General features: G+C 29.0%; 1 protein-coding gene across 2 annotated transcripts in view; it reads right to left on the reverse strand.

Moving 5' to 3' along the window:
• Positions 1–691: 691 nt before the first annotated feature.
• LOC118203107 (NPC intracellular cholesterol transporter 1-like) overlaps positions 692–25390 on the reverse strand; it is a 67540-nt gene continuing 42841 nt past the window's right edge. For both annotated transcript variants that reach the window (XM_035375351.2, XM_035375350.2), the window contains 10 exons: positions 23891–24084; positions 23658–23788; positions 23457–23568; positions 20398–20462; positions 20110–20251; positions 18901–19132; positions 14848–14961; positions 12810–12969; positions 7923–8015; positions 692–4506 (listed from right to left, as the gene is read on the reverse strand). In XM_035375351.2, the coding sequence (XP_035231242.1) occupies positions 7927–8015; positions 12810–12969; positions 14848–14961; positions 18901–19132; positions 20110–20251; positions 20398–20462; positions 23457–23568; positions 23658–23788; positions 23891–24084 (1239 nt within the window). In that variant the 3' untranslated portion in view covers positions 692–4506; positions 7923–7926. The remainder of the gene's footprint in view (positions 4507–7922; positions 8016–12809; positions 12970–14847; positions 14962–18900; positions 19133–20109; positions 20252–20397; positions 20463–23456; positions 23569–23657; positions 23789–23890; positions 24085–25390) is intronic.

Raw genomic sequence — 25390 nt, forward strand, 5'->3', positions numbered from 1 at the left:
TAATACAAGAAATTTATTTATACTGCAAATATTATGTGCATATTTTTTTCATTATATACATGACCACATACAGAAATCAGATTAAGTAATTCTTCATAGATATTTATTGAGCAAATCAATACTACAAGTATTTATTGTAAATTGATGTTCATGCTACATAATTTTCACAAACATATTAATTTAAGTAATAACAGATATTTAATTCATTATGTACATTAAAAACATATACACATAAAGAAATTTTCTTAATTGGAAAACTATATAAATATAAAGAATAAATAAAGATAGAAAACTGAATCATTGGTATGTCATTAGATACATATACATACAAAAATAACATTTTTAATAAATACATATCTTTATATTTAAAAAAAAATATATTTTCCAAAATCATACTTACTTCATATATTTCAAGTATGCAGTATATAACTATTTAAAAATATAGTTTTATATTTTAAGATTTTTTCCATCCATTGGAGATTTTTCATAAAAAGTTAAATTATTCTGTCTCCTTATAATAATGAAAATACTTCTGCAAATGATTTAACATTTATGACAGTATCATCAAAAGAAAATGCTGTCATTGTTGAAATACTAATAGTCAACTTTCTTTTCTTGCATATTACAGCATGGTCCATAGATGAATTGTTTTGTAATAATTAATTGCTCTACGCAAGGATAACATTTGGCCTTTTTGCCATTATGTGCTATCACTGCTACTTTTATGTTCTATTGCCTCTAAAATTTTGTCAGTTAATGCAACACTAGTTGCATCAATGTCAGAACGAGCAGTGCCAGCAATATTATTATAAATATTTATATAATACTATTGTGTTATAAATTAAATATAATATATATTACAAATATTAAATATATTATTGTAAATATAAAGAATGCCATTCTGTTTAAAATTTATGCTGTTTTAATGTAGCTTTATCAACACTTTCCAAAAATGAAAGTTCAATATAGATCAGATAGCTCTCTGCCCAAATAAATCTTTCTTTAAATTTTAATTATAATTTTGTTATATAGTATACATATTAAAATAACATAATTTTGAAATATATAAATTAAAATTATCTTTTTTTTTAATTTGAAATTATTTTCCTAAATCTAATATTGTAATGTAACTTATTTTGATGTACAGGATCAACATTGATAATTTGAAAAGAACTCTCTATTAATTTTTTTTCACATTAGCAGATTGTTTAGCAATCACTACATTAAAGCAAATATGGCTGTCTCAGTTTTCTATAATTTTTATTAATTTAATTAAATATAAAAAAAAAACAACTCTGGAAACAATCCTGTCAAATACATATTTTTTAAAGATTTTTTGCACTTAACACATCAAGGTATAATAAGTAATAAATAAATAAACTTTATGGAGGAAAAGCTTTCCATGTATTAAAATTCAAAAGATGTCAAACTTTTTCTATTATGTTTATAACAAATATAAAGATTTATTATGAAGCTCTTGTTGCACTTTAAGGAACATATGGAAAAAAAAAAATAGTTAACAAATACAAAAGTGACGAACTAAACTCACAAAACATTGTAATTAAATCATTTTTTTTAAAATCAAATAAAAAATAAGTATTTCATTTTTCATACAGCATTTCCAAGAACAGCATATAAGAGCATACAGCATTTCCCTGAAATTTTCCATTATAACAACATGTAAATTTTCAAAAAATCTTTTAAAATAAAACTCTTTTCTAAGGCTAAAATGCAGCTCAAAACAATAAAAACATTATTCACATAATAAATAAAACTTAATGAACCAGTGCACAATAAATTAGTTACCAATCCGATGACAAATGATGTAAATGAAATAAGATCGAAAATCTTCATGACATAATGATTTAGAAAAATTTACCATAAAATAAAACAATTAAGCACAGAAATAGAGCATTTAAAATATATAAAATTATATTTAAAATACACATTTAGTTGTCAAAAATCAAATAAATATATAAAATAACAGAAAAACATATAAACTGCTAATGTCATTAAAGTGAAAATTAACAACTATCTTTTCAAGCACATTAAATGAAAAAAAAAAAAAAAAAAAAGTAAAGCACAGATTTTTAAAATTTACGGAAAAGAAGCTTTTGAAAAGTCAGTACATATCATCATATTTTCTCAACTAAAAAGACACATTTAAATAATTTTTGTACTTTTAATAATAAAAATTCTTATCCAGCAATGACTAAAAAACCACAACAAAACAAGAGTCTAAAATGATAAATATGTTCATAACTTTATATTTCTAGAATTTTTTTCTTTGGCATGAAGATATTACGTTTAAGATGCAAAAACAGTGATAAAAGGTTTTATAAGTTTTATAATAAAACTAATCTAAAATTTTTAAAACTATTCTGAATCAAATAAGAAAGTAAAAGTTAAATTTTGCAATGTACAGTAAAAGGTATAGTTATGCTGTTTTTAATTACCATATTTCAACATAGCAAAATTCATAAATTTTTACATATTTATATACTGACATGCAGTAGTTCATGCAAACAGATAAACTACATTCCTTATATTTTTGTTAACAAATATATATATTTTAAATATTCAGTAATTAAAACAACAGACTTCAAAATATTTCTGATTAAGAAAACATGGGATTTTATTTTAATAGCTCATTTTTTAATCATTTAATGATTATATTAAAAAAAAGTTAATGTTGTCAAAAGTAATAAATATTATTACACGAATATGAATTATATATTAGAACTCTTATTATTCTTTTTAAAAAATAGCATAATAACTGCATGAAAAAATATAAATGCAATTCTTAACATAAAATAAAACAATATTCAGGCAATAAATAGAGCCTTTTTATTTTTTAAACAGAAGACAAATAAAATGCAGAATGCTTAATTCATATTAAACTAGTAGCATTCTATTTTATTATTAATTAAACGGCATTTTTCATTAAAACTCAAGAATTTTCTTCAAATGTGTTATAAACAAAAAGATTTATACACACTAAAGGATGATATATTTAAATTTCCTGTTAATGATTATGTATATTATACATTTACTTATCTTTTAATGATTTCTCTCCACAAAATATTCAATTTATTTTTAATAATTACAACTCTTTTAAGAGTACATGTGAATATTTTGGGATATTTATAGGTGCAGGGGTAAGTGCTGCAATTATTTAATTTAAAGGCATTTAATCGTTAAAAATTACTCATCTATAATTCATAATCTGAATATGTATTCTGAATCTAAAACTAAATTTAAGTAGCTCCAGATATTGAATAAAAGTTTTAGTTTAGAATGAATTTCTCTTGCTTTCACCAAAGCTGATAAAAACTTAGCATAATATTACATAGTTAATATTAAATGATTATCTCATGAAGCACACTTTTGCATTTCTGATTTAGGACGGGACTGGTGGCACTGAAATAGACTAGAAATAATAAAACTATTTAAAAACCTAAAAAACTTTTAATGCACCTTACAATTATTCCTATGTATTTACTGGCCTCATATTTTCCTAAACTAATGTTATTCAATTTAAAAATTTGGTTCAGAGTAACTCAGCAAAGCCTGTGGCCTTGTAAAATTTTAAAGCATTATTATTTGTTTTAAATTCTTAATTATTACAGAATTATTACTTGAATAAGATGAAAACTGACTTACTTATGTTTTTAAACAAAGCTCATTAAGCATTCAAATTTTTGGTAGAAAAATGTTTATCAACTATCAAACAAAAAACTTCATAATCTTTTTACAAAAGAAGTTTAATGCACAATTATAGTCACATAAATCCTGATCTTACACTAATCCACTGAAGAAAAAATATATTTTAAATGAGTAATAAAATGAATTCTTAAAAATAACAAGATTTGAAATTTTATTTCTTTTGAAATAAAATTTCTTTTGTAATTTTAATTTAATTACACACAACCATCAATCATAATTTTTGACATTCTGATTGCAACTCAGAAATGAACAAAATTTTAATTGGAAAATAAATTTCACAATAGCATCAGATTTAGCTCATACTCTAAGTAAAATTCTATTATGAAATATCTCAGCATTTTGTTTCTTTTCTCTAAATAACATTTGCCTGGAAAATGATCTCCCCAAAAGTGCAGTTTATTAAATTTGAGTCCATATTACTTTGGACATAAAAATATTTTATTATAAAAATGGACGGCACAAGATCTCAGTGGGATGACAATGGATGGCACATAATTGTAAATAAGACTAAAAATAGAATTTATAGTGAGGTAATCAAATTATATTTAACAAAAATTGTTTTATGGAATGAATTAAAGTAAAAGCAGAATCAATGTCTTGTAAGCTTAGTATTTCAGAACAGATGAGAAACTCAAATTCCCTATAAATATTTATGGAAAAACATATTATTTTCCAATGAATATTTACATGATGACCATTATTATAGATCAACAACATGCTCATGACATGGAAGAAATACAGTAATAATATGAATCACATTGGCGAATCCTAATATATAACCTACAAAGGAAAAGAAACATTCATTATTTCAACATATAAAAATAAATCATTTATTTGAAATTTTTCTACTGACTTAATTTAATTAATAATTATAAAGGCATTAAACAGAGTGTAACAGAACTGATAATCTCAGTTTTAAGGAGTAATAGAACAGGAGTGATTGCAACCCCATTTTAAAAATCTTAAAAAATATCAAACAGTAAAAATCCAACATAATTTCAAATAATTTAGAATACTGATGTGAAATATACATTTTCAAACTACTTCACTAGCAAAGCAAAAAATATACAGACTTTTTAATTTATTAAAATTAACTTACATTTCCCTACATGAATTCACACAGTTACTTATTTATTTTGTTTCTAACATTTAAAAAAAAATTACTAAGCTTGCTTTTCTTAAAAGGAGGCTCTTTTTCTGGAAAATACTGTGTTTATATTTTTCTTTGCTAACCACTGAAAATTCAGTATGACCCGCAGGACATCTATATGTAGACAATGGCTTTACAAGAAACTGCTAGAAAGAAGAGAATGGTTTGCGAAATGTAAAAGTTTGAACAAACTGTCTAATTATGCAATATATTATGCCTAAACCTTTACCACTATTTATTAGAAAGATTTACTCAAAAGCTTCCCATGTACTATTATGTAATGAGAACAAATAATATTTCAATCTGTACAGCTGTTTAAGGATGTTCTCCATCCTGACATAATATTACCCATATAATTAAATGAACTTTCAATAATGGTTCCATACAAGAAAGTTAGGAGATTGAATCAGTTTTGTCAACATTGGGTATTTATATTTTTCATCTTCTTCCAGTCTGCATACTTCAACCCAAAATTTTACAATGTTCAGTTTTTTCTTTTTCTGTTTAGGACAAACTTAGTTTGCACTAACTAGAAGTTAGACCCCTTTAGTGTATTTTATATACAGTGCAAAGTCTCTAATCTGGACGTCCATTATCCAGAATGATCTATAATCCGGACCTCAATGCCACAAATTTATGCATGTGCATAATGCGTTTACGCATGCGCATTTGATGCGCGCATCCACTACGCATACGCATAAAGCCAGTAAAGCGTTTAAACATATGCACTTCCGATAGTGAAGAAAGTAACAGAGAACGTTATTGAAAACGAAACAATTTCGATTGACAAGTTAGTCGGTATTCTCGACACAGCAATTACAGGATTTGAAAAGTGGAGCTTTGTAATTGAACAAGAAATTATGTCCATTTATAGAATTAAAGAGAAAGTATTAGCACAAAAAACGAAGCAAGTTAAACAACTTACATTGACAGAAATGTTACTAAAGTACACAAATAAACATTTTTTTTTAAAGCTTTTTTTCTGTAAATTTTGATACTTTTTAGATCATAATTGCTCTTTATTTCATAAATTGCGGTTTCATATTTTTAATTGTATTATTTCTGCATGCCATCTTACCAGATTTAAATTGATGATCTATAATCCGGAAAAAACCCTAATCCGGAATCGCCGAAGTCCCGACGAGTCTGGATTATGGACTTTACTGTAGTATAAAAGTTTTTGAATATTAATGATATATTTGTCTAAAACAAAATTAAAAAGGATTTTGATTTTGAGAATTTACTAATTACAGTGTCAAATTGAATATAAAAATTTCAGATTTAGGAAAGCAAATTCCGCCCCCCAGACGGCATAGTGGTTAGGGAAGACTCACTGCGATACTGAAGGGCCCGGGTTTGAATCCCAGAGAAGGCATGGATGTAAAATTGTTTGTCCCTTCATAGGAGGTAGTGGTGGCCGCCTATTAGGTGCCTCCACAATAAAATGGCCACCACTTCTGGCCTTAGCAGTGGCCAATGCCATTATAGCCTAAGTGCCCACCATTGGTGAAAAATAATAATTATATATATATATATATATAAAGCAAATTTTGGCTGTAAGCAGAATTTAATCACCCCTGAATAGAACATGGCAAAAGTAACAGTTTTAGTAATACATTGTGTGGGTGGAATGCAAAATGTAAGTAAGCAAACACTTTTAAGTATAAAAACCATTAAGTCATGGAATTAATTTACCAAGTCATTTTAATCATAGAATTAATTACCAAGTCATTTTAATCATAAATATTTACAAGAAATAATGTTTGATAGTTGCAAGACTTGTTCAAATGAATGATTGCCCCCAACAGCAGTACACACGTAAAACAACAAAGAACCAATTAGCACATATTTTGAAAGATGCCTGTCAATTAGCAATGCTGATTCTGGTGATAAGGTCTTCAGAAGAGAAATTCTTAGGGTGACTATTTTGTCTTCAGGCTAATCCGAGATATTAATGTACCCCAAGAGCAAAAAATATTAAAAAATACAAATAAATGAAAACAAAACATATAAGTATAGCACAAAAAATTGTGCAAATGATTAGTGATATTTTAAAACAGAATTGAATCTTTCTAAATACTTCTTCACAGTTTCCAATTTGTTCTTTGAACTCTTTGCAAGTATTGTACTTAGTTATAACCATTACCTTCACAGTATCAACACTGAAATGTTATTTTTCTGTTGTCCACAAATTATTTATAATGGAAAACACCCTTGGAGTTTGGCATTGGTAATAAGTAAACAAAGTACAAATTCTATAGCTTTTGTGAAATGCACACAAAGGATATGATTTTCACGGAAATAATTTCAAATTTGCATCCAATGCTTATCGGTGGGTATTTATTTATTATTCCATTTGTTTTCAAGCAAATATTTTTTTTTCATGAAAACTACTGTTTTGGTGCAATCTATTTCACATTTTAAATTAATTTATTTAAAATGCATATTTTCCCACAAATAATTTTCCCCATAATTCTAGCTAAAAAACAATATTCATATAAAATTTATAATTTGATTAATAAATCATTTTTGGTCTATATTTCTAGTTTCAATTATATTGTTCTAAAATAATGTTTAAGAATCAATTCTTTCCTTAAATTCAATAATAACTTCTTCTGAAATTTTAACAATTTTCCTTTTCTCTCCTTCCATTCTTTTTATTAATTATGAAACATTGATGCTTGTGTTTGGAGGAATTAAAACCAAATTCTGATTTGTTCATTTAAAAAGAATTTTTTAAAGCTTTTGGACACTCATTAGTTGAAAGAAAACACATGATTTTAAAGGATTAAACAAATGTAACACTCTCCCAGCTGCACATAGTAGAGCTAGCCATCTTGTTTTGGATATCTTTGGAAGAAATTTTTCAATCCGCAGGAAATAAAAATCAATAAACTAAATACATTTTTTATTAGTGATTAATGTTTATTATATCCATTAGTGCATTTATATGCCACATGCATATGCATGCTATATATGATTCAAACTACTACAATTATTTCAATGAAATAATTCATTAAATAAACTTATTAATACAGAAACATACCTAATTAAGCATTTGTTAGAGATGCTTCAGTTAAATCAACTTTACATTCAAATGCTTCAGGTCTCTTTGATTTTTTCCAACGGGTAGGAGGACCTACATTTTTCAAATATAATAAGAATAAGAATACTTAAATGTAATAAGAATTAAGTCAACTTACATTTGCAGAATAAAAGCAAGGGGAAAGACATAACTTAGCACAGAAAGTATCTCAGTTTGAAACAGTTCCATGTTCTGCAGGAATGTTTCACGTTGTTGATGATAATATTTAAAAGCCTAGTTTATGAATTAGTTCAAGGAGAAAGAATGGCAACAGAAACATGCCCTACCTCACAAACATCACATATACGTGAGATACAATTAGAATAAAAAAACTTTGGATGGCAGCCATGCATATGACAGTCTTCTCCATCACCTTAGATCTACAAGAAATATGCAGCTTGCTTAAATATGCTTAACTGCTACTATGCAATCGCTAGTACTCCTATTTCCTCTTGGTAAGCATTTACCAATTTAATTCTATAATGAAACCCTTTTCAACTTCAACAACAAAACTAAATAATTTAAATTTTAAATTATGACATATCTAAAATGGTGAAAATTTTTTAAGGAATCTTAAATCAAGTCATTTATTCACAGCATTAAAACTTAACAAAATAATTCCAATAAAAGTCATGATAAATATCAACATTCAACAAAACAGCCAATAGTCAACAGCATTCAACAGATTATAAATTTTTTGAAGGTTTGAGATTCAGAGAACACTTTTGAAATTTCCTTAAATTTATTAAATTCATATTACAGAAATGACATTTTATGAATGACTGTATTTACTTTTTATCAAGGTAAATGAGAGTGTATGTGTATATTCAGATATGTGAGTATATATATAAATATTTTCACATATTAAATTCTTTATTGTGCCATTTCAAAATTTATTTAGAAATAGGTCTCTAATTGTTTTGATATTAAATCAAAACAATTAGAGACCTATTTCTAATTAATCAATTTCTAATCTATCGATCAATTTCTATCTATCGATCAATTTCTAATCTATCAATCTATTTCTAATCTATCAATTAATGATAAGGTAATAAATTGACTACGGATCATGGAGAAGAAGATTTATTTAGAACTCTAATTAACTAATTTAGAACTCTATAAAATTTATATATTGTAAAATTCATCAATACAGAGACTTAAATGGGGGGGGCATCTGGCTAGAATAAACGAAGATTGCTGCTGCAAGAAACTTTTTCTGGCAAAGCCCATGAAAAATAGACCTTGGGACAGACCCCGCTAAGATGAATTGAATGTGTCAAGAAAAACCTTAATATTTTAAAGGTTAAAAACTGGAAAACAATTGCCAAAAGTAGAGATGCCTGGAGAAGTCGCCAGGGCCCACCCAATGCTATTGAAAAAGAATAAATTGACTAAATTAATATATATCATAGTCAAAATATAAACTAAATACAGCTATATACAATAAATTTATAATGAAAAAACATCCAAAACTTTCCCTTATTTAAATTCCATAGCTAATGAAATTTTTAAAAAATTGTGCCTGGTTTCTTACAAAAAGTTACTAAAAGAGCAACTTTCTCTTACCGAAGAGACAATCTTTCCATAACATGAAATTAACGCAGAAGATATCAGAAATTAGCCATTATAGGCAAGTACAAATTAGCAAAATGAATGTAATATATTTAAACTTATCTTCTAATGCAATCATAAAATAATTTGAGGGCAGTTTACTTATTGTAACTCACAGATTTGAATTCTAAAAAATGCCATTATAACACATGATTTAACAATAAATACACATATTTATCAATAAAAAATACAATTAAATATTTCAAATTATTTTCGATCCTCCCCCTTTTTTTTCCGATCAGTTACAGAGCTTTTAATTACTCTTCATGGAACCCTATATTACATAGAATGACATTTTCAAAGTTCAGCTGTTAAAACAAAATAATTACAAATTTGATGGCTTTTTGATAATTTCCATGTATCAAGGTTATTATCATGCTTTTCTTCAAAAATGCACTGATTCAGTATTAGCAAGTCAATTATTTATCTCGTCTTTTTCTCTCACAATTTTTTGGGGGAGGGGGGAGATTGAAGATAAATTTGTACACCAAGCCAAGAATTAAAATTACATTTTTTATTTAAAGAATTTTATTCCATTTCTGACATTACACACTATTAAATTATAACAAACAAATTTAAACTACATTAGTGAAACACTGCACCCCCAAAAAAGTAATTTTTGAAAATTTCAGGAGAAGATAAATTAAGTAGACAAACAATTAAACTCTTTTATTTACGCCTTAGCACATCACAAAAATTGTACAAAAGTATGTAGTTCTGATAAACCAGCTGTAAGAGAACTTCCAGCTTGCAATTAAAAAATTACACATTGTTAGGATCTTCATGGAACCTTATGGCTTCATTTATTCCTAAGAGACTTTCAGCTTAAAAAATTCAGTAAAGTAAGAGTAGCTAACAACCAACAAATGTAAATATAAAAGAGGAGAAAAAAAGAGGGAATGCTACACTTATATGTACATAAATAAAAAAAAAAAAGAAGGAATGCAAATTGAAATTAATCGCAAAACGAATGTGCAATACAGTGATCAATATGTATCCCTCACCAAACACACAAGTGAGGTAGAAAGTTTAAAGTGTCCACTTCTGAAGAGAAAATGTGTAGAATGTCCTCCATTTTTGTGGAGGATATTTTTTGACTGGGATAGCACACCATGTAGAGATGAATAAAAATGTCACCATGGTAGAAAAGCTCCTGAAGGAAAAGAGGGATATTGCTGAGAAAGAAATTGCCACAGTTTTGAATATTAGTGTTGGTTCAGCACACAATATTGTCCATGGTGTGCCAAAATGTCAGCAAGAGGGATGCTATGTCAGTTGATTACATAACTTGCAGACCTTCACACTGATATCTGAGGAACTTTTGCATCATTTTCAAGTCAAAGGTGGTGGAATTATGGAAATAATTGTTACAGGAGATGTGTGCATTATAACCAACTTTGAACCTAAAGAACCAGCGAAGGATTGTGACATAGCTTATTACTGAACACAAATAAGGTAATTTTGGAACATTTCATGAAAAAGGGAGTAATGTCAACAGTACATTTTATGCAGATCTGCTCCAAAGTCACCTTTACCCTGCAATCAGATATAAGCAATAAGAGTTTCTAACATCAATTGTCTCATTAGTTTGTGATAAAGCTGAACTGAATAATGTCTGTTTAACAGTTGTGACAATCCAGAATATGAAATTTGAATTTCTGCACATTCACTTTACTCACCATTCCACACCCATAGTAATGTTTATGTGCTTGGATGGCTCAAAGATGCAAAAGGAGGCAATAATTTTTGAAGCGATGAAGTGATAAAAGTCATGATGCATAACTGAATGTAGTCATAATGAAAAGAATTCTCTCAAGACATCCAAGTACAGCACATTCCAAACATCTTTGTTCCAGCCAACGCATAACGGTCACAGCAGTAAGAGGCTGGCACAAATTGAATTGCCATTGTCACTGACTCCTCTTGAAGTCATATGGGGATTAGCTTGGCTTTAGCATGAAGTGAGTTCAGACATGGTCATAAGGTGCTTGTTATTTGTGTGTTTATTATTGTGTACACAATGCAAAGCCAAAAGTTAACAAAAAGCGAACGAAAAAAATATTCTGTATAACACTTATATAAAAACAGATTCTTGCAAAGAAGTGTTTAGACAACTCATGGAAAAATTCCCTGGCATTCCAGTTCCTCATATAGGAATACTTTCAGAAATCTTATTGTTATAGGAAGGGAAAATGGTTCATTCAACAAAAGATCTCGTAAAGGGAAAAAAAAAAAAGACTTTTAATGGAAGAGAAAGTTGTTGAAATTGGACACTAATTACAGGGCACTCCAACGAAATCTCTACACTGTGTCTTACACGAAGCAGGTGTTACAAAAGCCTTGGCCTAAAGGGCTACAAAATTATTACTTTTGAAATTTGAAAAAATGCCAGGAATGCCTGATAGCAAATGGACACCATTTTGAACGGCTCCTATTACACAGGGAGCCCACCAGCAGCCGAGCGGTAAAGTCGCTGAACACTGGTAGTTCGGTCCGAGGTTCGAATCCCGAGAACGGGCTGGCTGCATGGGTGTTTTTGTGGTTTTCCCCATGTGTAACATGTATACGAGCCAGTTTCCCTTAGAAAATCCTCCACGAAGGCATCCCTCCCCTTAGGCAGATAGCCCTAGTATGCTTTGCCATAATTAAATACACCACCTATTACACAGGTGAATACTCATTACATAATAGAAATAAATAAAATGCATGATTTTATCAATTTATTTTATGATTATTATTATTTATCTTGATTTTATGATCAAGTTTACAGGAATTTAATACACGGGTTGGCTAAATGCAACTGCCTGGCATATTTGTAATTTTGACTAACATTTTTTAAAATTAATTTTCTACCCTTTCCATATTTTGCTACAGCAAGCACAAGGATCCCGTAATATTCTTATGTATTTTGCATATATTTTATCATACCCCATACTGGTAGAAGGTGAATAATTAAAAGTCACAGTATGAATTTTATTGAAAGCATCTTGTTCGTTTACATTCAAGCAACCCAAATTTTACAGCTAAAATGATAATTACATCATATATTTTAAAACAGACTTTCGTATGTGATGAAACTCTTAGAAACATATTAATTCCTTGACTTTTATAGCAACTGTATAAAATAAATATTGATAAATAGATATAAATTGATAAATAAATGTGAATTTACCAAAAAAAATGCCAGTGAAGTAAAACATTAAAATAACTAAAATTACTGCAAAAAATATAACTCACCAAAAATGCTTAGAAGAACTGGCAGGAATATCAAACCATGAATAGTTCCAAAAGCTATAATACCCAGATACATTCTGAAGTAGAATATTTGGAAAATCTGGGATTTTGCAAATGCCAAGACTAGAATACCACAATCTGTTAATGTGATACCTGATAAAACCTGAAATCAAATTTCAGAAAAGTTGAGTTTGTTATTTTAAAAACATCTGACATATTTATTAAGTAATTTTAGAAAACTACTCACTTTTGAATCCATATTTGCTGCATGGCATTATAGAGAGGTTGGAAAATTAATATTACTGCAGTTTCTAAAGTTTCTTTACATTTAAATTTTACTTAAAATATTTGTAAATTCATTAAAAATTTTTAAAAATATTTTAATTTTGTCATAATTGCAGATTTAAGAGCAGTCTCTAAGATGATCCTTTGCAGTTTCAGAAGGTTTTGGTTTTTTGTTAAGGATGTCATCTTAGAGAAAATGATTATTGGTGATAGTGATTATCAATTTGCATAATGGATTTACCAAGAATCTATTCAAGGCTCTTGGATTTTATTATTAAAAAATGTAGCTAAAGGTAAAAGAAAAAGAAACTTAAAGGAGAATTTTCAGATAATTTTCTGAAATATGTATGTAAACAATACTTTAAAGTAAAGAAAATAGGTTAATAGAACAACACTCTCATAGGAGAAATTATAAAAATTTTACATTTTCAAATTTTGTTTCATAATTTCAAAACTTTTACGGCTTATAAAAACAGTCATTTAATGAAGTCTGTTTCTTTACTAAAATTTTCTTTAGTAAAAGTCACTTTCTTTAATAAAACAGTTTGAAATTCATCAAGTAAATCAATTATCTCATTAATTCCCAAACTTTGATCTTATTCTTAAAACTTGTTTAGACAGTTTAGAGTTGATATAAAAATTAAACAAGAAAATACTACAACAGTAAATTGGATATTTATTAATATTCAAAGATCTATCTACTTGTATTTTATTTCCTCTTAAATGTCATAAAGTAAATCAACCATCTCATTAATGTCACACATCTATTGTACTATTCTGCCAACTTTATTAGTAAAAGACTAACAAAACAAAACTGTTTTACAAAAAAAGCATTTCCTCAATTTAATGTGGTTTTTTTTTTTTTTTTTTTTTGTTGTTTTTTTTTGTTTTGTAGATACCTTAAACTAAGTTTGATCACTTAAGGTTCACAAACTATGGTTAAAGAAACTCACACATTTACATATACTGAACAGTCAACTTTGAAATAAACAATTGCAATGATAGCTTAACAGAAATAAATTACCTCAGATAAATTGAACATTCATTTTTTACATGCCATTTGCTTTAAAGATATAAAATGAAAACAAAATCACATAAACTGTTTAGAAATTTGAGGAATCAATTATAGACTGCTATATCACATGCATTAAATAAAGCTTTTAGAATCAGTTATTTCATACTGAGAAAGACTAAGATAAGTGATTGTGAAATAAATGACTACTATTTTCATAAAAAAACGGTTTTGCTGGTATAGAACAAATCAGAAATGCAAGTTCTTGGTTTATTTAGTGCATAAAATATTTGTAAAGTGCATAAAATATTTGTAAAAAATTTGTAAAACACTTGTGTGCAAAATTAAAAGAATTTGCAAATTATGTCTATTTTTATAAAAAGTATTCAATCAAAGGTACTAATTATGCCATCTTAGGATTATGCAAATATTCAGAATCAAATACATAAGTGTACACACGAGAGTCTGTAATTATGAAGGGATAAGCACAGTCTGTAATTGTGAACGGATAAGTGTCTACATTATTGAAGTGATAACATTATTGTCTGTAATTGTTTTTCTGCCATTTGTGTGCTTGTATTCCTTTACAATATTTACTGTATGTCTTCAGTAAATTTTATACAATTATCAGGTAAAATGAGTAGCAACAAATTAAGATATTAATATATGATTAATCTAAATTCACAAATTAAAACTCAATTCTAAAGAATACAGCTGGAAAAATAAAGAGTTGATAAATATTACCGATGTTCCCATTTGGCATAAAGCATCTTGTGCTCTCAGTGTATGACATTTCTTCTCACTTAAGGCAAAACTCCTTGTGAGATGAGAACAGAATTCTACAGATATGCCAACCCCCTGAAAATTAAAACTTTTATATTAATAAGACATTATACTACTTAACAAAATTAACATTATCACTGCATATAACATATATTTCCAATTAGACTATGTTTAATCATAATAATCTTAAGCACGCTGAACGTGTCTTTTGTTCAAGTAAATCAAACTTCTAGTCCTGATATATATAAAATTTATATAATTTCTATTAGAGATAAACAGCAAATACTTTTAAAATTAAATGAACAAATGTTAGCTTATTCATGTACAGATGCTCCCCACTTATGACCTTAATGAACTTTTGCATATACAAACAAACTTGTTCACAAAAAGTTCAATTTGTGCAGAGTTAAAAAGAGTTTGAAGCCTCATTTTTCTGTAAAACCAAGACATAAAATCTGAAAGGTTTACTAAAGTCTGTTATGCAAAATGCCATACATCTTATTTATGGTGGATGAAAAAGAAAACCTGTAGAAACACAATGCAGAAATCAGTGTTGTTGACTCATCTAATATATCAACTCTTCCCATTCCTTATAAAGCCTCTTCATGATAAATGTTCCCTTTACTTGTCAATTCCCACCCATGAGGTTGAACTACTAGCCTCAGCCAATACCCTATCCAAATATGCCTCAAAAACAACAATCCAAAATATGTACTATATAAAAGTTGTTCTTTATTTATCTGTAATTTTTTATTTATAATGCTCTGCATTTAAAAGGTGTAATTTACTTGTGGTAGTATTTTTAATTCCTTATTTGCTAGTATTTATCATTCATAGCTTATGAGCATCGTTAGAAGATAAACATAGCTAACCTAGTAATATTTTGTGAACAAATTCATGGTAGGATTGATCATTTGAAACATAATTCATTTGTAGTGTGGGAAGCATCTGTAGTTTCACTGTAAATACTGACACAAATTATATTTAAACTCAAGGTTTCTAGTTTAAATTAGGTTATTTATTTATAGGAAAACACACAATGGATATCTGACTTAGAAGAATGCCTTTACATGAGCTTTTTTGAAAGAAACAAGTTTATGCATGAAGATTTCGCCCACATTATACAAGAAGAAAATAATGAAAATCAGATACAGTAACACATTGAATTATTGGGAATAGGATCTACTAACAGTACAACAATTGTGTTTGAACAAAGCAGCAAAATGGACCTAAACTGCGTTTTTCTTCTTCACAAGCACAACAGCCTCTTACAGGAATTGGCTGCCCCAACCACATACTCTTCCAGCATCTTCTTTCTGTAGCAATTCCTCTCCAGTTTTTAATTTTCAAAGTGTTTAAGTCTTTTTCAATGGCATCTAACCATCTAATCAGTAGTCTTCCTTTAGCTCAGGATCCCTCAGCTTTTTTTTTTGAATGTCAAAATTTTAGTGGGATTATCTTCTGGGATTCTCCAAACATGACCCATCCATCTTAATCTATTACTATGCATGAATTGTGTTATTTGTGGTTGCCCCAAAAGTCTGTACAATTTAAAATTATATCTTGCTCTCCAACATCCTTCTTCCTGTACTGGGCAAAAAATTGTTCTGGGGACTTTCCTCTCAAACATGTTCAGTGAGAGTTGCATACCTTTATCTTTATTTAAAGTCCACATTTCACTTGCATAAAGTAAAACAGGAAGTATTAACATCTTATATACTTGCAGTTTTGTTTTGTGACTTTTGTCTCCTTAACCCAAAGAACTAATAAGCTATTTTAATTATATTATCAATTTCTGCTCTTAACTTTTGTCATTAATTATAGTTAAGACACAATAACACGCCGAATAAATACTAATTCAGAAGTCAAACAACAAAAATCAGCGTTATACCTACAAAATTTTCACAGGACTAGTTTCGATGGTTTTACCGAACCATCATCTTCAGCTGCAAAACCGCAAATGAACAAGATAGGAAATAATGATTAGATAAGATAAGAAAGCCTGAACAAGAATAAGCAAGTGGCGCCATCTGTTGGCGAAACCAGAACTAAAACATAATTTCTCTAAAAGCCGAAGGCAAATTTGGATTGGAATTAGGAGCGTTAACTAGAACAGAAAGATTTTTATGAATGTGAAATGCCTCTAGAAAATCCAGTTCTCCAATGGAAGATGTTTTTTGAATAATTTTGGCAGCAGAAAAATTGAAAGTGTGATTTTCGGACCAGCAATGTTGAGCAACAGAAGACTTCTGTGTTTCCTTTTTTCTAACATATGCCTCATGTTCTTTGACGTGAAATTTTAAGGCTCTCTTAGTTCATCAAGGGCAAGTTTGCTCCTCCAAACTAGCCCTTGATGAAGAACTAAATTATTTAAAAGCAATAGCTATTGACAGGGGCTTTTCACCCAACATTATTAATCAAACAGTTAAAAAATTCTCATCTGAACACACTAAAAGCCACACTCTTATTTTAGGAGATTATAAAAATTCTGTTGTCATTCCCTTCTTTCCATCAATTAGCTATAAAGTTGCACATATTTTGCAGAAATTTAACTTTCGGGTTGTTTATTCTCCCATCAATAAAATTCCAACTTCTATACTCAAGGACCCCATTCCGGATATGAATTCCTGGGGTATTTATAGGATTCCTTGCCAGTGTGGTTTAATTTACATTGGCCAAACTAAGAGAGCCTTAAAATTTTGCGTCAAAGAACATGAGGCATATGTTAGAAAAAAGGAAACACAGAAGTCTTCTGTTGCTCAACATTGCTGGTCCGAAAATCACACTTTCAATTTTTCTGCTGCCAAAATTATTCAAAAAACATCTTCCATTGGAGAACTGGATTTTCTAGAGGCATTTCACATTCATAAAAATCTTTCTGTTCTAGTTAACGCTCCTAATTCCAATCCAAATTTGCCTTCGGCTTTTAGAGAAATTATGTTTTAGTTCTGGTTTCGCCAACAGATGGCGCCACTTGCTTATTCTTGTTCAGGCTTTCTTATCTTATCTAATCATTATTTCCTATCTTGTTCATTTGCGGTTTTGCAGCTGAAGATGATGGTTCGGTAAAACCATCGAAACTAGTCCTGTGAAAATTTTGTAGGTATAACGCTGATTTTTGTTGTTTGACTTCTGAATTAGTATTAATTATAGTGCCAAGGTATTTAAATTCCTCAACAATTTTAAATGTGTAGCCATTAACACAAATTGTGTTATGATAGTTTACGATGTAGGATGTGATTTCATGAATTTAATGTTATCCTTGTTGACTGTGAGGCCTATATTTGTGGCAAAAGATTCGAAAGCTGAAAAAGACTCAATTACTGTTTTTTCCAATCTTCCAACAACATCTATATCATCTGTGTAGGCCAATATTTGCAGGGCCTACACAGATGCCAGAAAATGCCCCTTTTGTCTAAATTGCTGTCTCTGATGCACTTTTCTGTCACTAAATATAACTAATTGAACAATATAAATAATTGAATAGCAGGCAAGCAAGGGAATCTCTTTGATGTAGGTCTCTTTCTATTATAAAAGGTTCAGATAAATGATTTTGAATTTTAATCCTACATCTCACTTTACCAAGTGTAGCTTTAGTTAAATTAATAAGCTTTGTAAGGATTTCAAACACCACCATTGCTTCAAATAGCTTATCTCTCTTTGTATGGTTTCACACTGCATTGGATTCTAAAAATAGGTACTAAAACTACACCATTAGCATAATGTTAATTGCTAAAAAGAGAGAATAAAATATACGACAGCAGGGGTTGGCACTAACTAGCAACAAATGCTAGGATAAAATTAATAGCATTCAGTGACACTAACCATTAAGGTATAAGTAGGCCATTAAGTTTTCAAATTTATTCTTTATAGTTAAACAGTGGAAAATTCATTATCAACAAAATGGGAATATATTTCTATAAAATAAATTGCTTCTTTATAAACAGTATTTTACCACCTCAAATTTATTACAAAATCATGTTCATAAAAGTATATTACATAATTCTTACTTACTACAACAAGGTTCACCAAGGATACAGCATTTAAAGATATATTCCACCAATACATTAAGCCCATAAGATTAATAACAATGGCAATAACGGTCACAGCAACAATAGCTGCGGAATGAATATCCAGGCCCAGTAAAAGGAATGTTGCAACAAACACAGCTAAAGTTGATAAGCCCAGGCTTCTAAGCGTATCAGGCCACATTGTCAAGTATTGCTCATAGAAAACATGCACCAAGCTGCAGAAAATAAATATAATTATGTACAACTGCATTCAAAGTTCTTACTTTAGATACAAAAATATTAGGTAAAAGTCCAGTTACCTAATATTAAGTACCTGATAATAAGTCCAGTTACAAATAATTTCTTAAGTGTACTAAAAAAAAAATTAAGCGCAGCTGGAGTTTTGTGTTATATCTGGTCAAAGAAATAAGACTTCATATTTATTATTAAATTTATCTAATAATAAGTCCAGTTACAAATAATTTCTCAAGTGTACTAAAAAAATTAAGCACAGCTGGAGTTTTGTGTTATAACTGGTCAAAGCAATAAGACTTCATATTTCTTATTAAATTTAATGCTTATTATAAAACAAGACTCTTACACTAAATGTTGGCTATTAAAATACCAAATGCATTTCACAGTTTAGCATAGAACCAATTTTACTTTCAGTTTGAAAATTTTAAATATACATTAATTAATTAATTAATAAACAAAATACAATTTTGATTTGTTAAATAATTTTCAGCAACTTTGTTAGTTTAAATTTGATTTAGCATTTTTCAGGGAGATGGAATTAAAAAATTATAAATATAGGGAAACAAATTAAACCCAGAAACATTTCAGAGATATTACGTGTTCAAAAGAAATAGCATTTATTACTTTTAACATGAGTGCATTAGATTAAAAACCAATTTTCCAATAAAAAATGGTCAAACACGATTCTTTATTTTTTTACCAAATTTTGAATATGCAGAGATCTTTTCTATTAATTAAGTCAGAGCAAAGAATGGCAAGAAAAAGAATGAAATAAAATAAAGAATTTCAATGATCAAACCAGTTGAGAATTAGAAGCTTCATAATAAATATTGCAATCTGATTACTTTACTACAGGGAAATAAAAGTTTTGTTGGGAGTTTTAAATTCTATATGTAATGCTTTTCAAGAAACCTAAAATAAAGTGCAGAGATTCTAATATTTAAACTATATTACCTACCTGTATGGGAAAACTCTTACATTTGGATTACTGGAAGCAATAGTTTTAGTTACATTTTCCGAGATCTTTCGTGACCAATCCAAAGCTTCATAAAAATCCTTTGATGTCTTCAAAACAGTGTGATATGTCATAAAATGTGTAGCTACATATAAAAAACACTTCAAAATTCCATAAAAATATTAAATTCTGTAAAATCGCATTTTAATTCTATTTAAACATGCATGGGAACAATATAAATAATTTTAATAACACTAAATGATATGTAATAGCAAATCTCAAATTACTTACCTCCAATCTTGGTTACATTTCCTTCCATCAAAAGTTCTACAGATGAACCAAACATAGCTTTTCCTCTTTAAGAAAATACATACAATTATATATAACAAGTGAAAAGAAGGTAATTAAAATAGTTTCTTAAAACAAACATTTAAAAACTGATATATGTATTATGAAAAGTTACTGTATAAAAATTACAAAATTCACAATATTTCTACTAAGACAGTTAGCAAGACTTCTGTTTACAAGGTCTTTAAAAAGAGGAGGGTAATCTGAAAATTTTAAATTACAATCTAACCCCTTAAAAAGAGCTTCAAGCGAAATTTTTGGTGCTTTCTTCTTACTATGGCCCATTATTTAAATGGCACAGAGAATCTTCTTATTAATGAATTGTACCTAAGTGGCAGCCCTACTCAGAGCTCTTTGCAAACTACTGGCAGTTCTAACAACAGTTCATCGTGTTCAGCCAACACAACAATCATTTTTAATCTATCTAATATGAGCAGAGTTAGCATAGCTCATTAACGAAATCGCTTTTGATACCATTTAAGTAATAAGGGCTTTAGAAAGTATAACATTTTAACATCACATATTTTATCTATTATTAATTTAATTGATCCATTTATCCAGTTTACATTTGAATTTGAATTTGAAAATATTCTTCCCCTCCTTGATATTCTTATAATCTGCAATGAATCTGATTTCAACACTAACATTTACCGTAAACCTTTTTCTGTTTGTTTGCCTCCCCACGCCAAGTCATGTCACCTGACTAAACAAAAAATGGCTCCTTTTTACTATTATGTTTTTTTGCACTCTCAAAGTTTGTTCCTCTGAATCTCTATTTGATAATGAACTGAATTATTTGACAGCAGTTGCCATTGACAGAGGATTTTCTGCCATGGAAAAAACAAAAAGCTCTGTAAAAGTTTTACTCTTTCCATCCAAGAAAACATTCCGCTGTTAGAAATAATACTACTAATTTAGTCGTGTTTCCCTTTCATCCTTCTGTCAGTTACAAAATTGCAAGAATTCTCCAGAAGTTCAGTTTTATTATTTATTATTTATTAGTCATTTTCTCGCCCATCAATTCTAAAAGATACTATTTCTGACTTCAACTGTTGGGGAATTTATAGCATATCTTGTTAGTGTGGTTTGAGATATATCAGCCAAACCAAAAGAGCATTAAGGTTTCCCATTAAGAAACATGAATCTTATGTCCGAAAAGGTGAAATTTACAAGTCTTCAACTGCTAATCATAGTTGGAAATTTAATCACAATTTCGACTTTGAGTCTGCAAAAATTATCCAGAAAGCTTCTTCCACTGGAGAATTAGATTTTTTCAAAGCTTTTCACAATCACAAAAGTTTACCGTGTTTGTTAATGGTTTTAATCCAATCCTACCTAATGCTTTTAAATCTCTATTATCCTATTTTTTAAATTTTTATCATTTCTACTAACAGATGGCGCTATTCTGATCATTGACCTTCTTAAGGTATAAACATGCTTGTAACTTGGTTTTCCAGTTGCAGATTTCTTTGCTCCTGATGAAGAGGATAGCCATCGAAATCGAAAAAGTTTCTATGCTATAAATCTATGCCTAACACAGGTTGTTGCTTCACTTTTATGAAATATTTATGTTAGAACAAGGCTATCTATAAGTCTAATATATATCTTAAGTCATATTTTTGAGACATGAAAAATGTAAGTTGAATTTCATCAATCAACCCAGTAAAATGAAAGATAGAGAGCTGTACCATTTTTTTTTCTTCTCTTTTTGACTTTGTGTACATAAACAATTTTGTGTAAGAATCTTGAAGGTAAAAGTAACTGAACAAAAATGTGAGATGTGGAATAAATGTAAGATCTCTCTCTATATAAACTTATATATCTAAATCTAAATACAGTCAAAAGTCGTTAATCCGGACTCGTCGGGACTTCGGCGATTCCGGATTATCGATTTTTCCGGATTATAGATCATCAGTTTAAATCAGGAAGATGGCATGCAAAAATTACAAAATTAAAAATATGAAACCGTAATTTATGAAATAAAGAACAATTATGATCTAAAGGGTATCAAAATTTACAAAAAGAAAAAGCTCAATATTTATTTGTTTACTTTATTAAACATTTCCTTCAATGTAAGTTGCTTCGTTTCATGTGATAATACTTTCTCTTTAATTCTATTAAACAGACATAATTTCTTGTTTAGTTACAAAGTTCCGCTGTTCAAGTCCTATAATTGCCGTGTTGAGAATACCAACTAATTTGTCAATCGAAATGTTTTCGTTTTCAATAACCTCTGGGTCACTTTCTTCACTATCGGAAGCGAATTATAATGACGAGGAACTTGATTTGAAATCATATCAAAGACAGAATGAAATACTACACTTAGTATGGAATTATAAACCAAATAAAATAAAAACATCTGCCCTGAAGACCTGAAGATAAGGATAGTGCTGACAAATCAACTTCCAATCCGCCGCGTGAAATTGATAAACAGATTTCGGATCTCAAAACATACTTTCGCTTTGTAGATACAAATTACATATTAGTAAATATATATCGGAAATTCTATTTGACATAATCTTTCTAATCTATCATAATCTAATAATGACGTTTCTGCCCCCCCCTCTGCCGCAGAGCAGCGTGAAATTGATAAACAGATTTCAGATTTCAAAACATACTTTCGCTTTGTAGTAAATATATATCAGAAATTCTATTTGACATAATCGAAAGTTCAAGCTTACTTTTATAAAATTGCTCTAACAGTCTGCAAAAAATAATTCGAAGATTAAGGAACAACGCAATCGGCAACATTAACTGAATTAGATAACTTTAGCTTAGCGTATAACTCCATTACAATTTAAACGCGCATGCGCACAAACATATTCGCAGCCATAAGGGTCTTACGCGCTCTCGTAAACGCCTGTGCGCATGCGTGAACGCGACGCATGCGCAGAAAGTTTGTAGCTTTGAGGTCCGGATTATAGATCATTCCGGATTATGGATGTCCGAATTAACGACTTTTGACTGTAGTAGCTTCTTATAACAAAATAATTAGTACATACCCTTTTGGGCATTTTTCCCATGGAGAATCAGAGAGAAAATACATAAGTCTTTGGTTAAAAGCTTCTTCTGTCAGAGAAGAAGTATTTCGGACGTAACAAGGTTTACACAATTCTAAAAAAGTATAAGATAGAGTAAAATACAACATTAAAGTAATAAATAATTTTATAATAGTTATTACTATCAAAGATTTTCAATTATACCTCCGAACTGAGAGCCTATATAAGATGGGCAATGTGTTCCGTTTTTTCTAAACTTAAAACAGCAAGATTTTGCTTGTAAATACTCAAAGTAACTATCTACCCATGATAGTGGTTGAAAGGCTATGTACGTTCTAAAAATGAAGAATAAATTTCAAAGAAGATAGATAATACTTCACAATTTAGTAACTATCCTTTATAACTAGAAATAATTTCAAAATTTAAAAATGTAATACCTGTTTTTGAGTATTGCCATCCGACCTAGATAAGTAGTAAGAGAATCAGGATCACATGACTTACGAGATGAACAGACTTTATTTTGAGCATCTGGATCAGAATAGTTATACCCATCAGTTACAACAAAATAAACAGGTGGTCCAACAGAGAGGTATTTTTCAAGATAATCAAAATATTTCAACATGTAAGAATCCTGAAAAAGGAAAAAAATCATATATAAGGAACGAAATTTAACAAATTATAAAAATAATTTCAAACCAATATTAAACAATGAAAAAGAGCACTATGACATAATACAATTACTAAAATTACAATAAATAAAAATTATTTTCTAAATTGGAAAAATTATCAAATAAAACCTAAAAACTGTCACAGAAACAGAAAAGACAGGTGAAGCATACTGATTATATACCTAAATGCTAGATATTATAATACAGAACTTCTGATAACACACATCTACTAATTCTACTCGGCAAACTAAATCGAAACTGACACTAATGAAACTTGAAAACAGTTTTCTAGCCACTAATATAAGTTTATAACTGAGGCAAAAGAAAAAAAGAAGCAAGCAGAAGAGAACCCTTATGTATAAGATGCCTGTCAGAAGAACAGAGACTATATCTTAAATTAATGTACACAACCATATAAATGAAGCATCAATAAAATTTAACCAAGAAGAAGTTGTATTATTTTATATTAATAAAACCAAATACCTTATTATTTAGCCTATACTAACTCTTCTACTTTTGTCAGTTCCCATAAAGTGCAAAATAGTTAATGCACATAAGTGCAGAGTTCTTAAGTTTGAGTGAAAGACTTTGCTAAATTAGGCCAACTTGATAAATATTGCTGACTGGTTACTCTGCCATTTCTCCCTACAACTGAATTTAACTTTAGTTTCACTAGCCACATTTGTTTCATGAATATTCAGACAAAATTCATTTAGCACATGCCACTTAGTATTTAATGTTTTAATTTGACTGGAATATTTGTTCTATATTTCCTGCAAATAGTAGCTATTAGGTTCCTTTTATTATATAAGTTTGTGTAATTGTGAGGTTAATGAGTTAATAAACACATGCATTACATTTGTTATACATTAACAGGTTTATTTTAAACCTTTATTTGAGTCTGTATTTAGTGTACTTTAGATGGTATGATGGGGCAATAAATTGCCTGTCTTTATGATTATAGGAGTTGGTATTTAGAATACAAAGCTTTGGGATTTAAATTAGAATAGATAAGACTGTTTATCAAGGAAGCAACTTTTCACTATTCATCTGGTACAGTGAAAGTAGATATTACCAGGAAGCACATGTTACTAGGAATTCTCAACTTCTATAATGCATAGCAAAGCTATAGAAAGAGTTACACACAAGAGAATTTAAAGTAATACGAACAATTATGCTGAAACTTAACTATGCGTTAGTCAGATGGCATGACACATATTACATAATTAATTTTAGGGCTGTAGAGTTTTCAGACTGAAAATTATTGAT

The sequence above is a fragment of the Stegodyphus dumicola genome, chromosome 3 (genome assembly GCF_044657685.1).
Source record: "Stegodyphus dumicola isolate Sdum_Otavi_A_Nest chromosome 3, ASM4465768v1".
NCBI classification, from domain to species: domain Eukaryota; kingdom Metazoa; phylum Arthropoda; class Arachnida; order Araneae; family Eresidae; genus Stegodyphus; species Stegodyphus dumicola.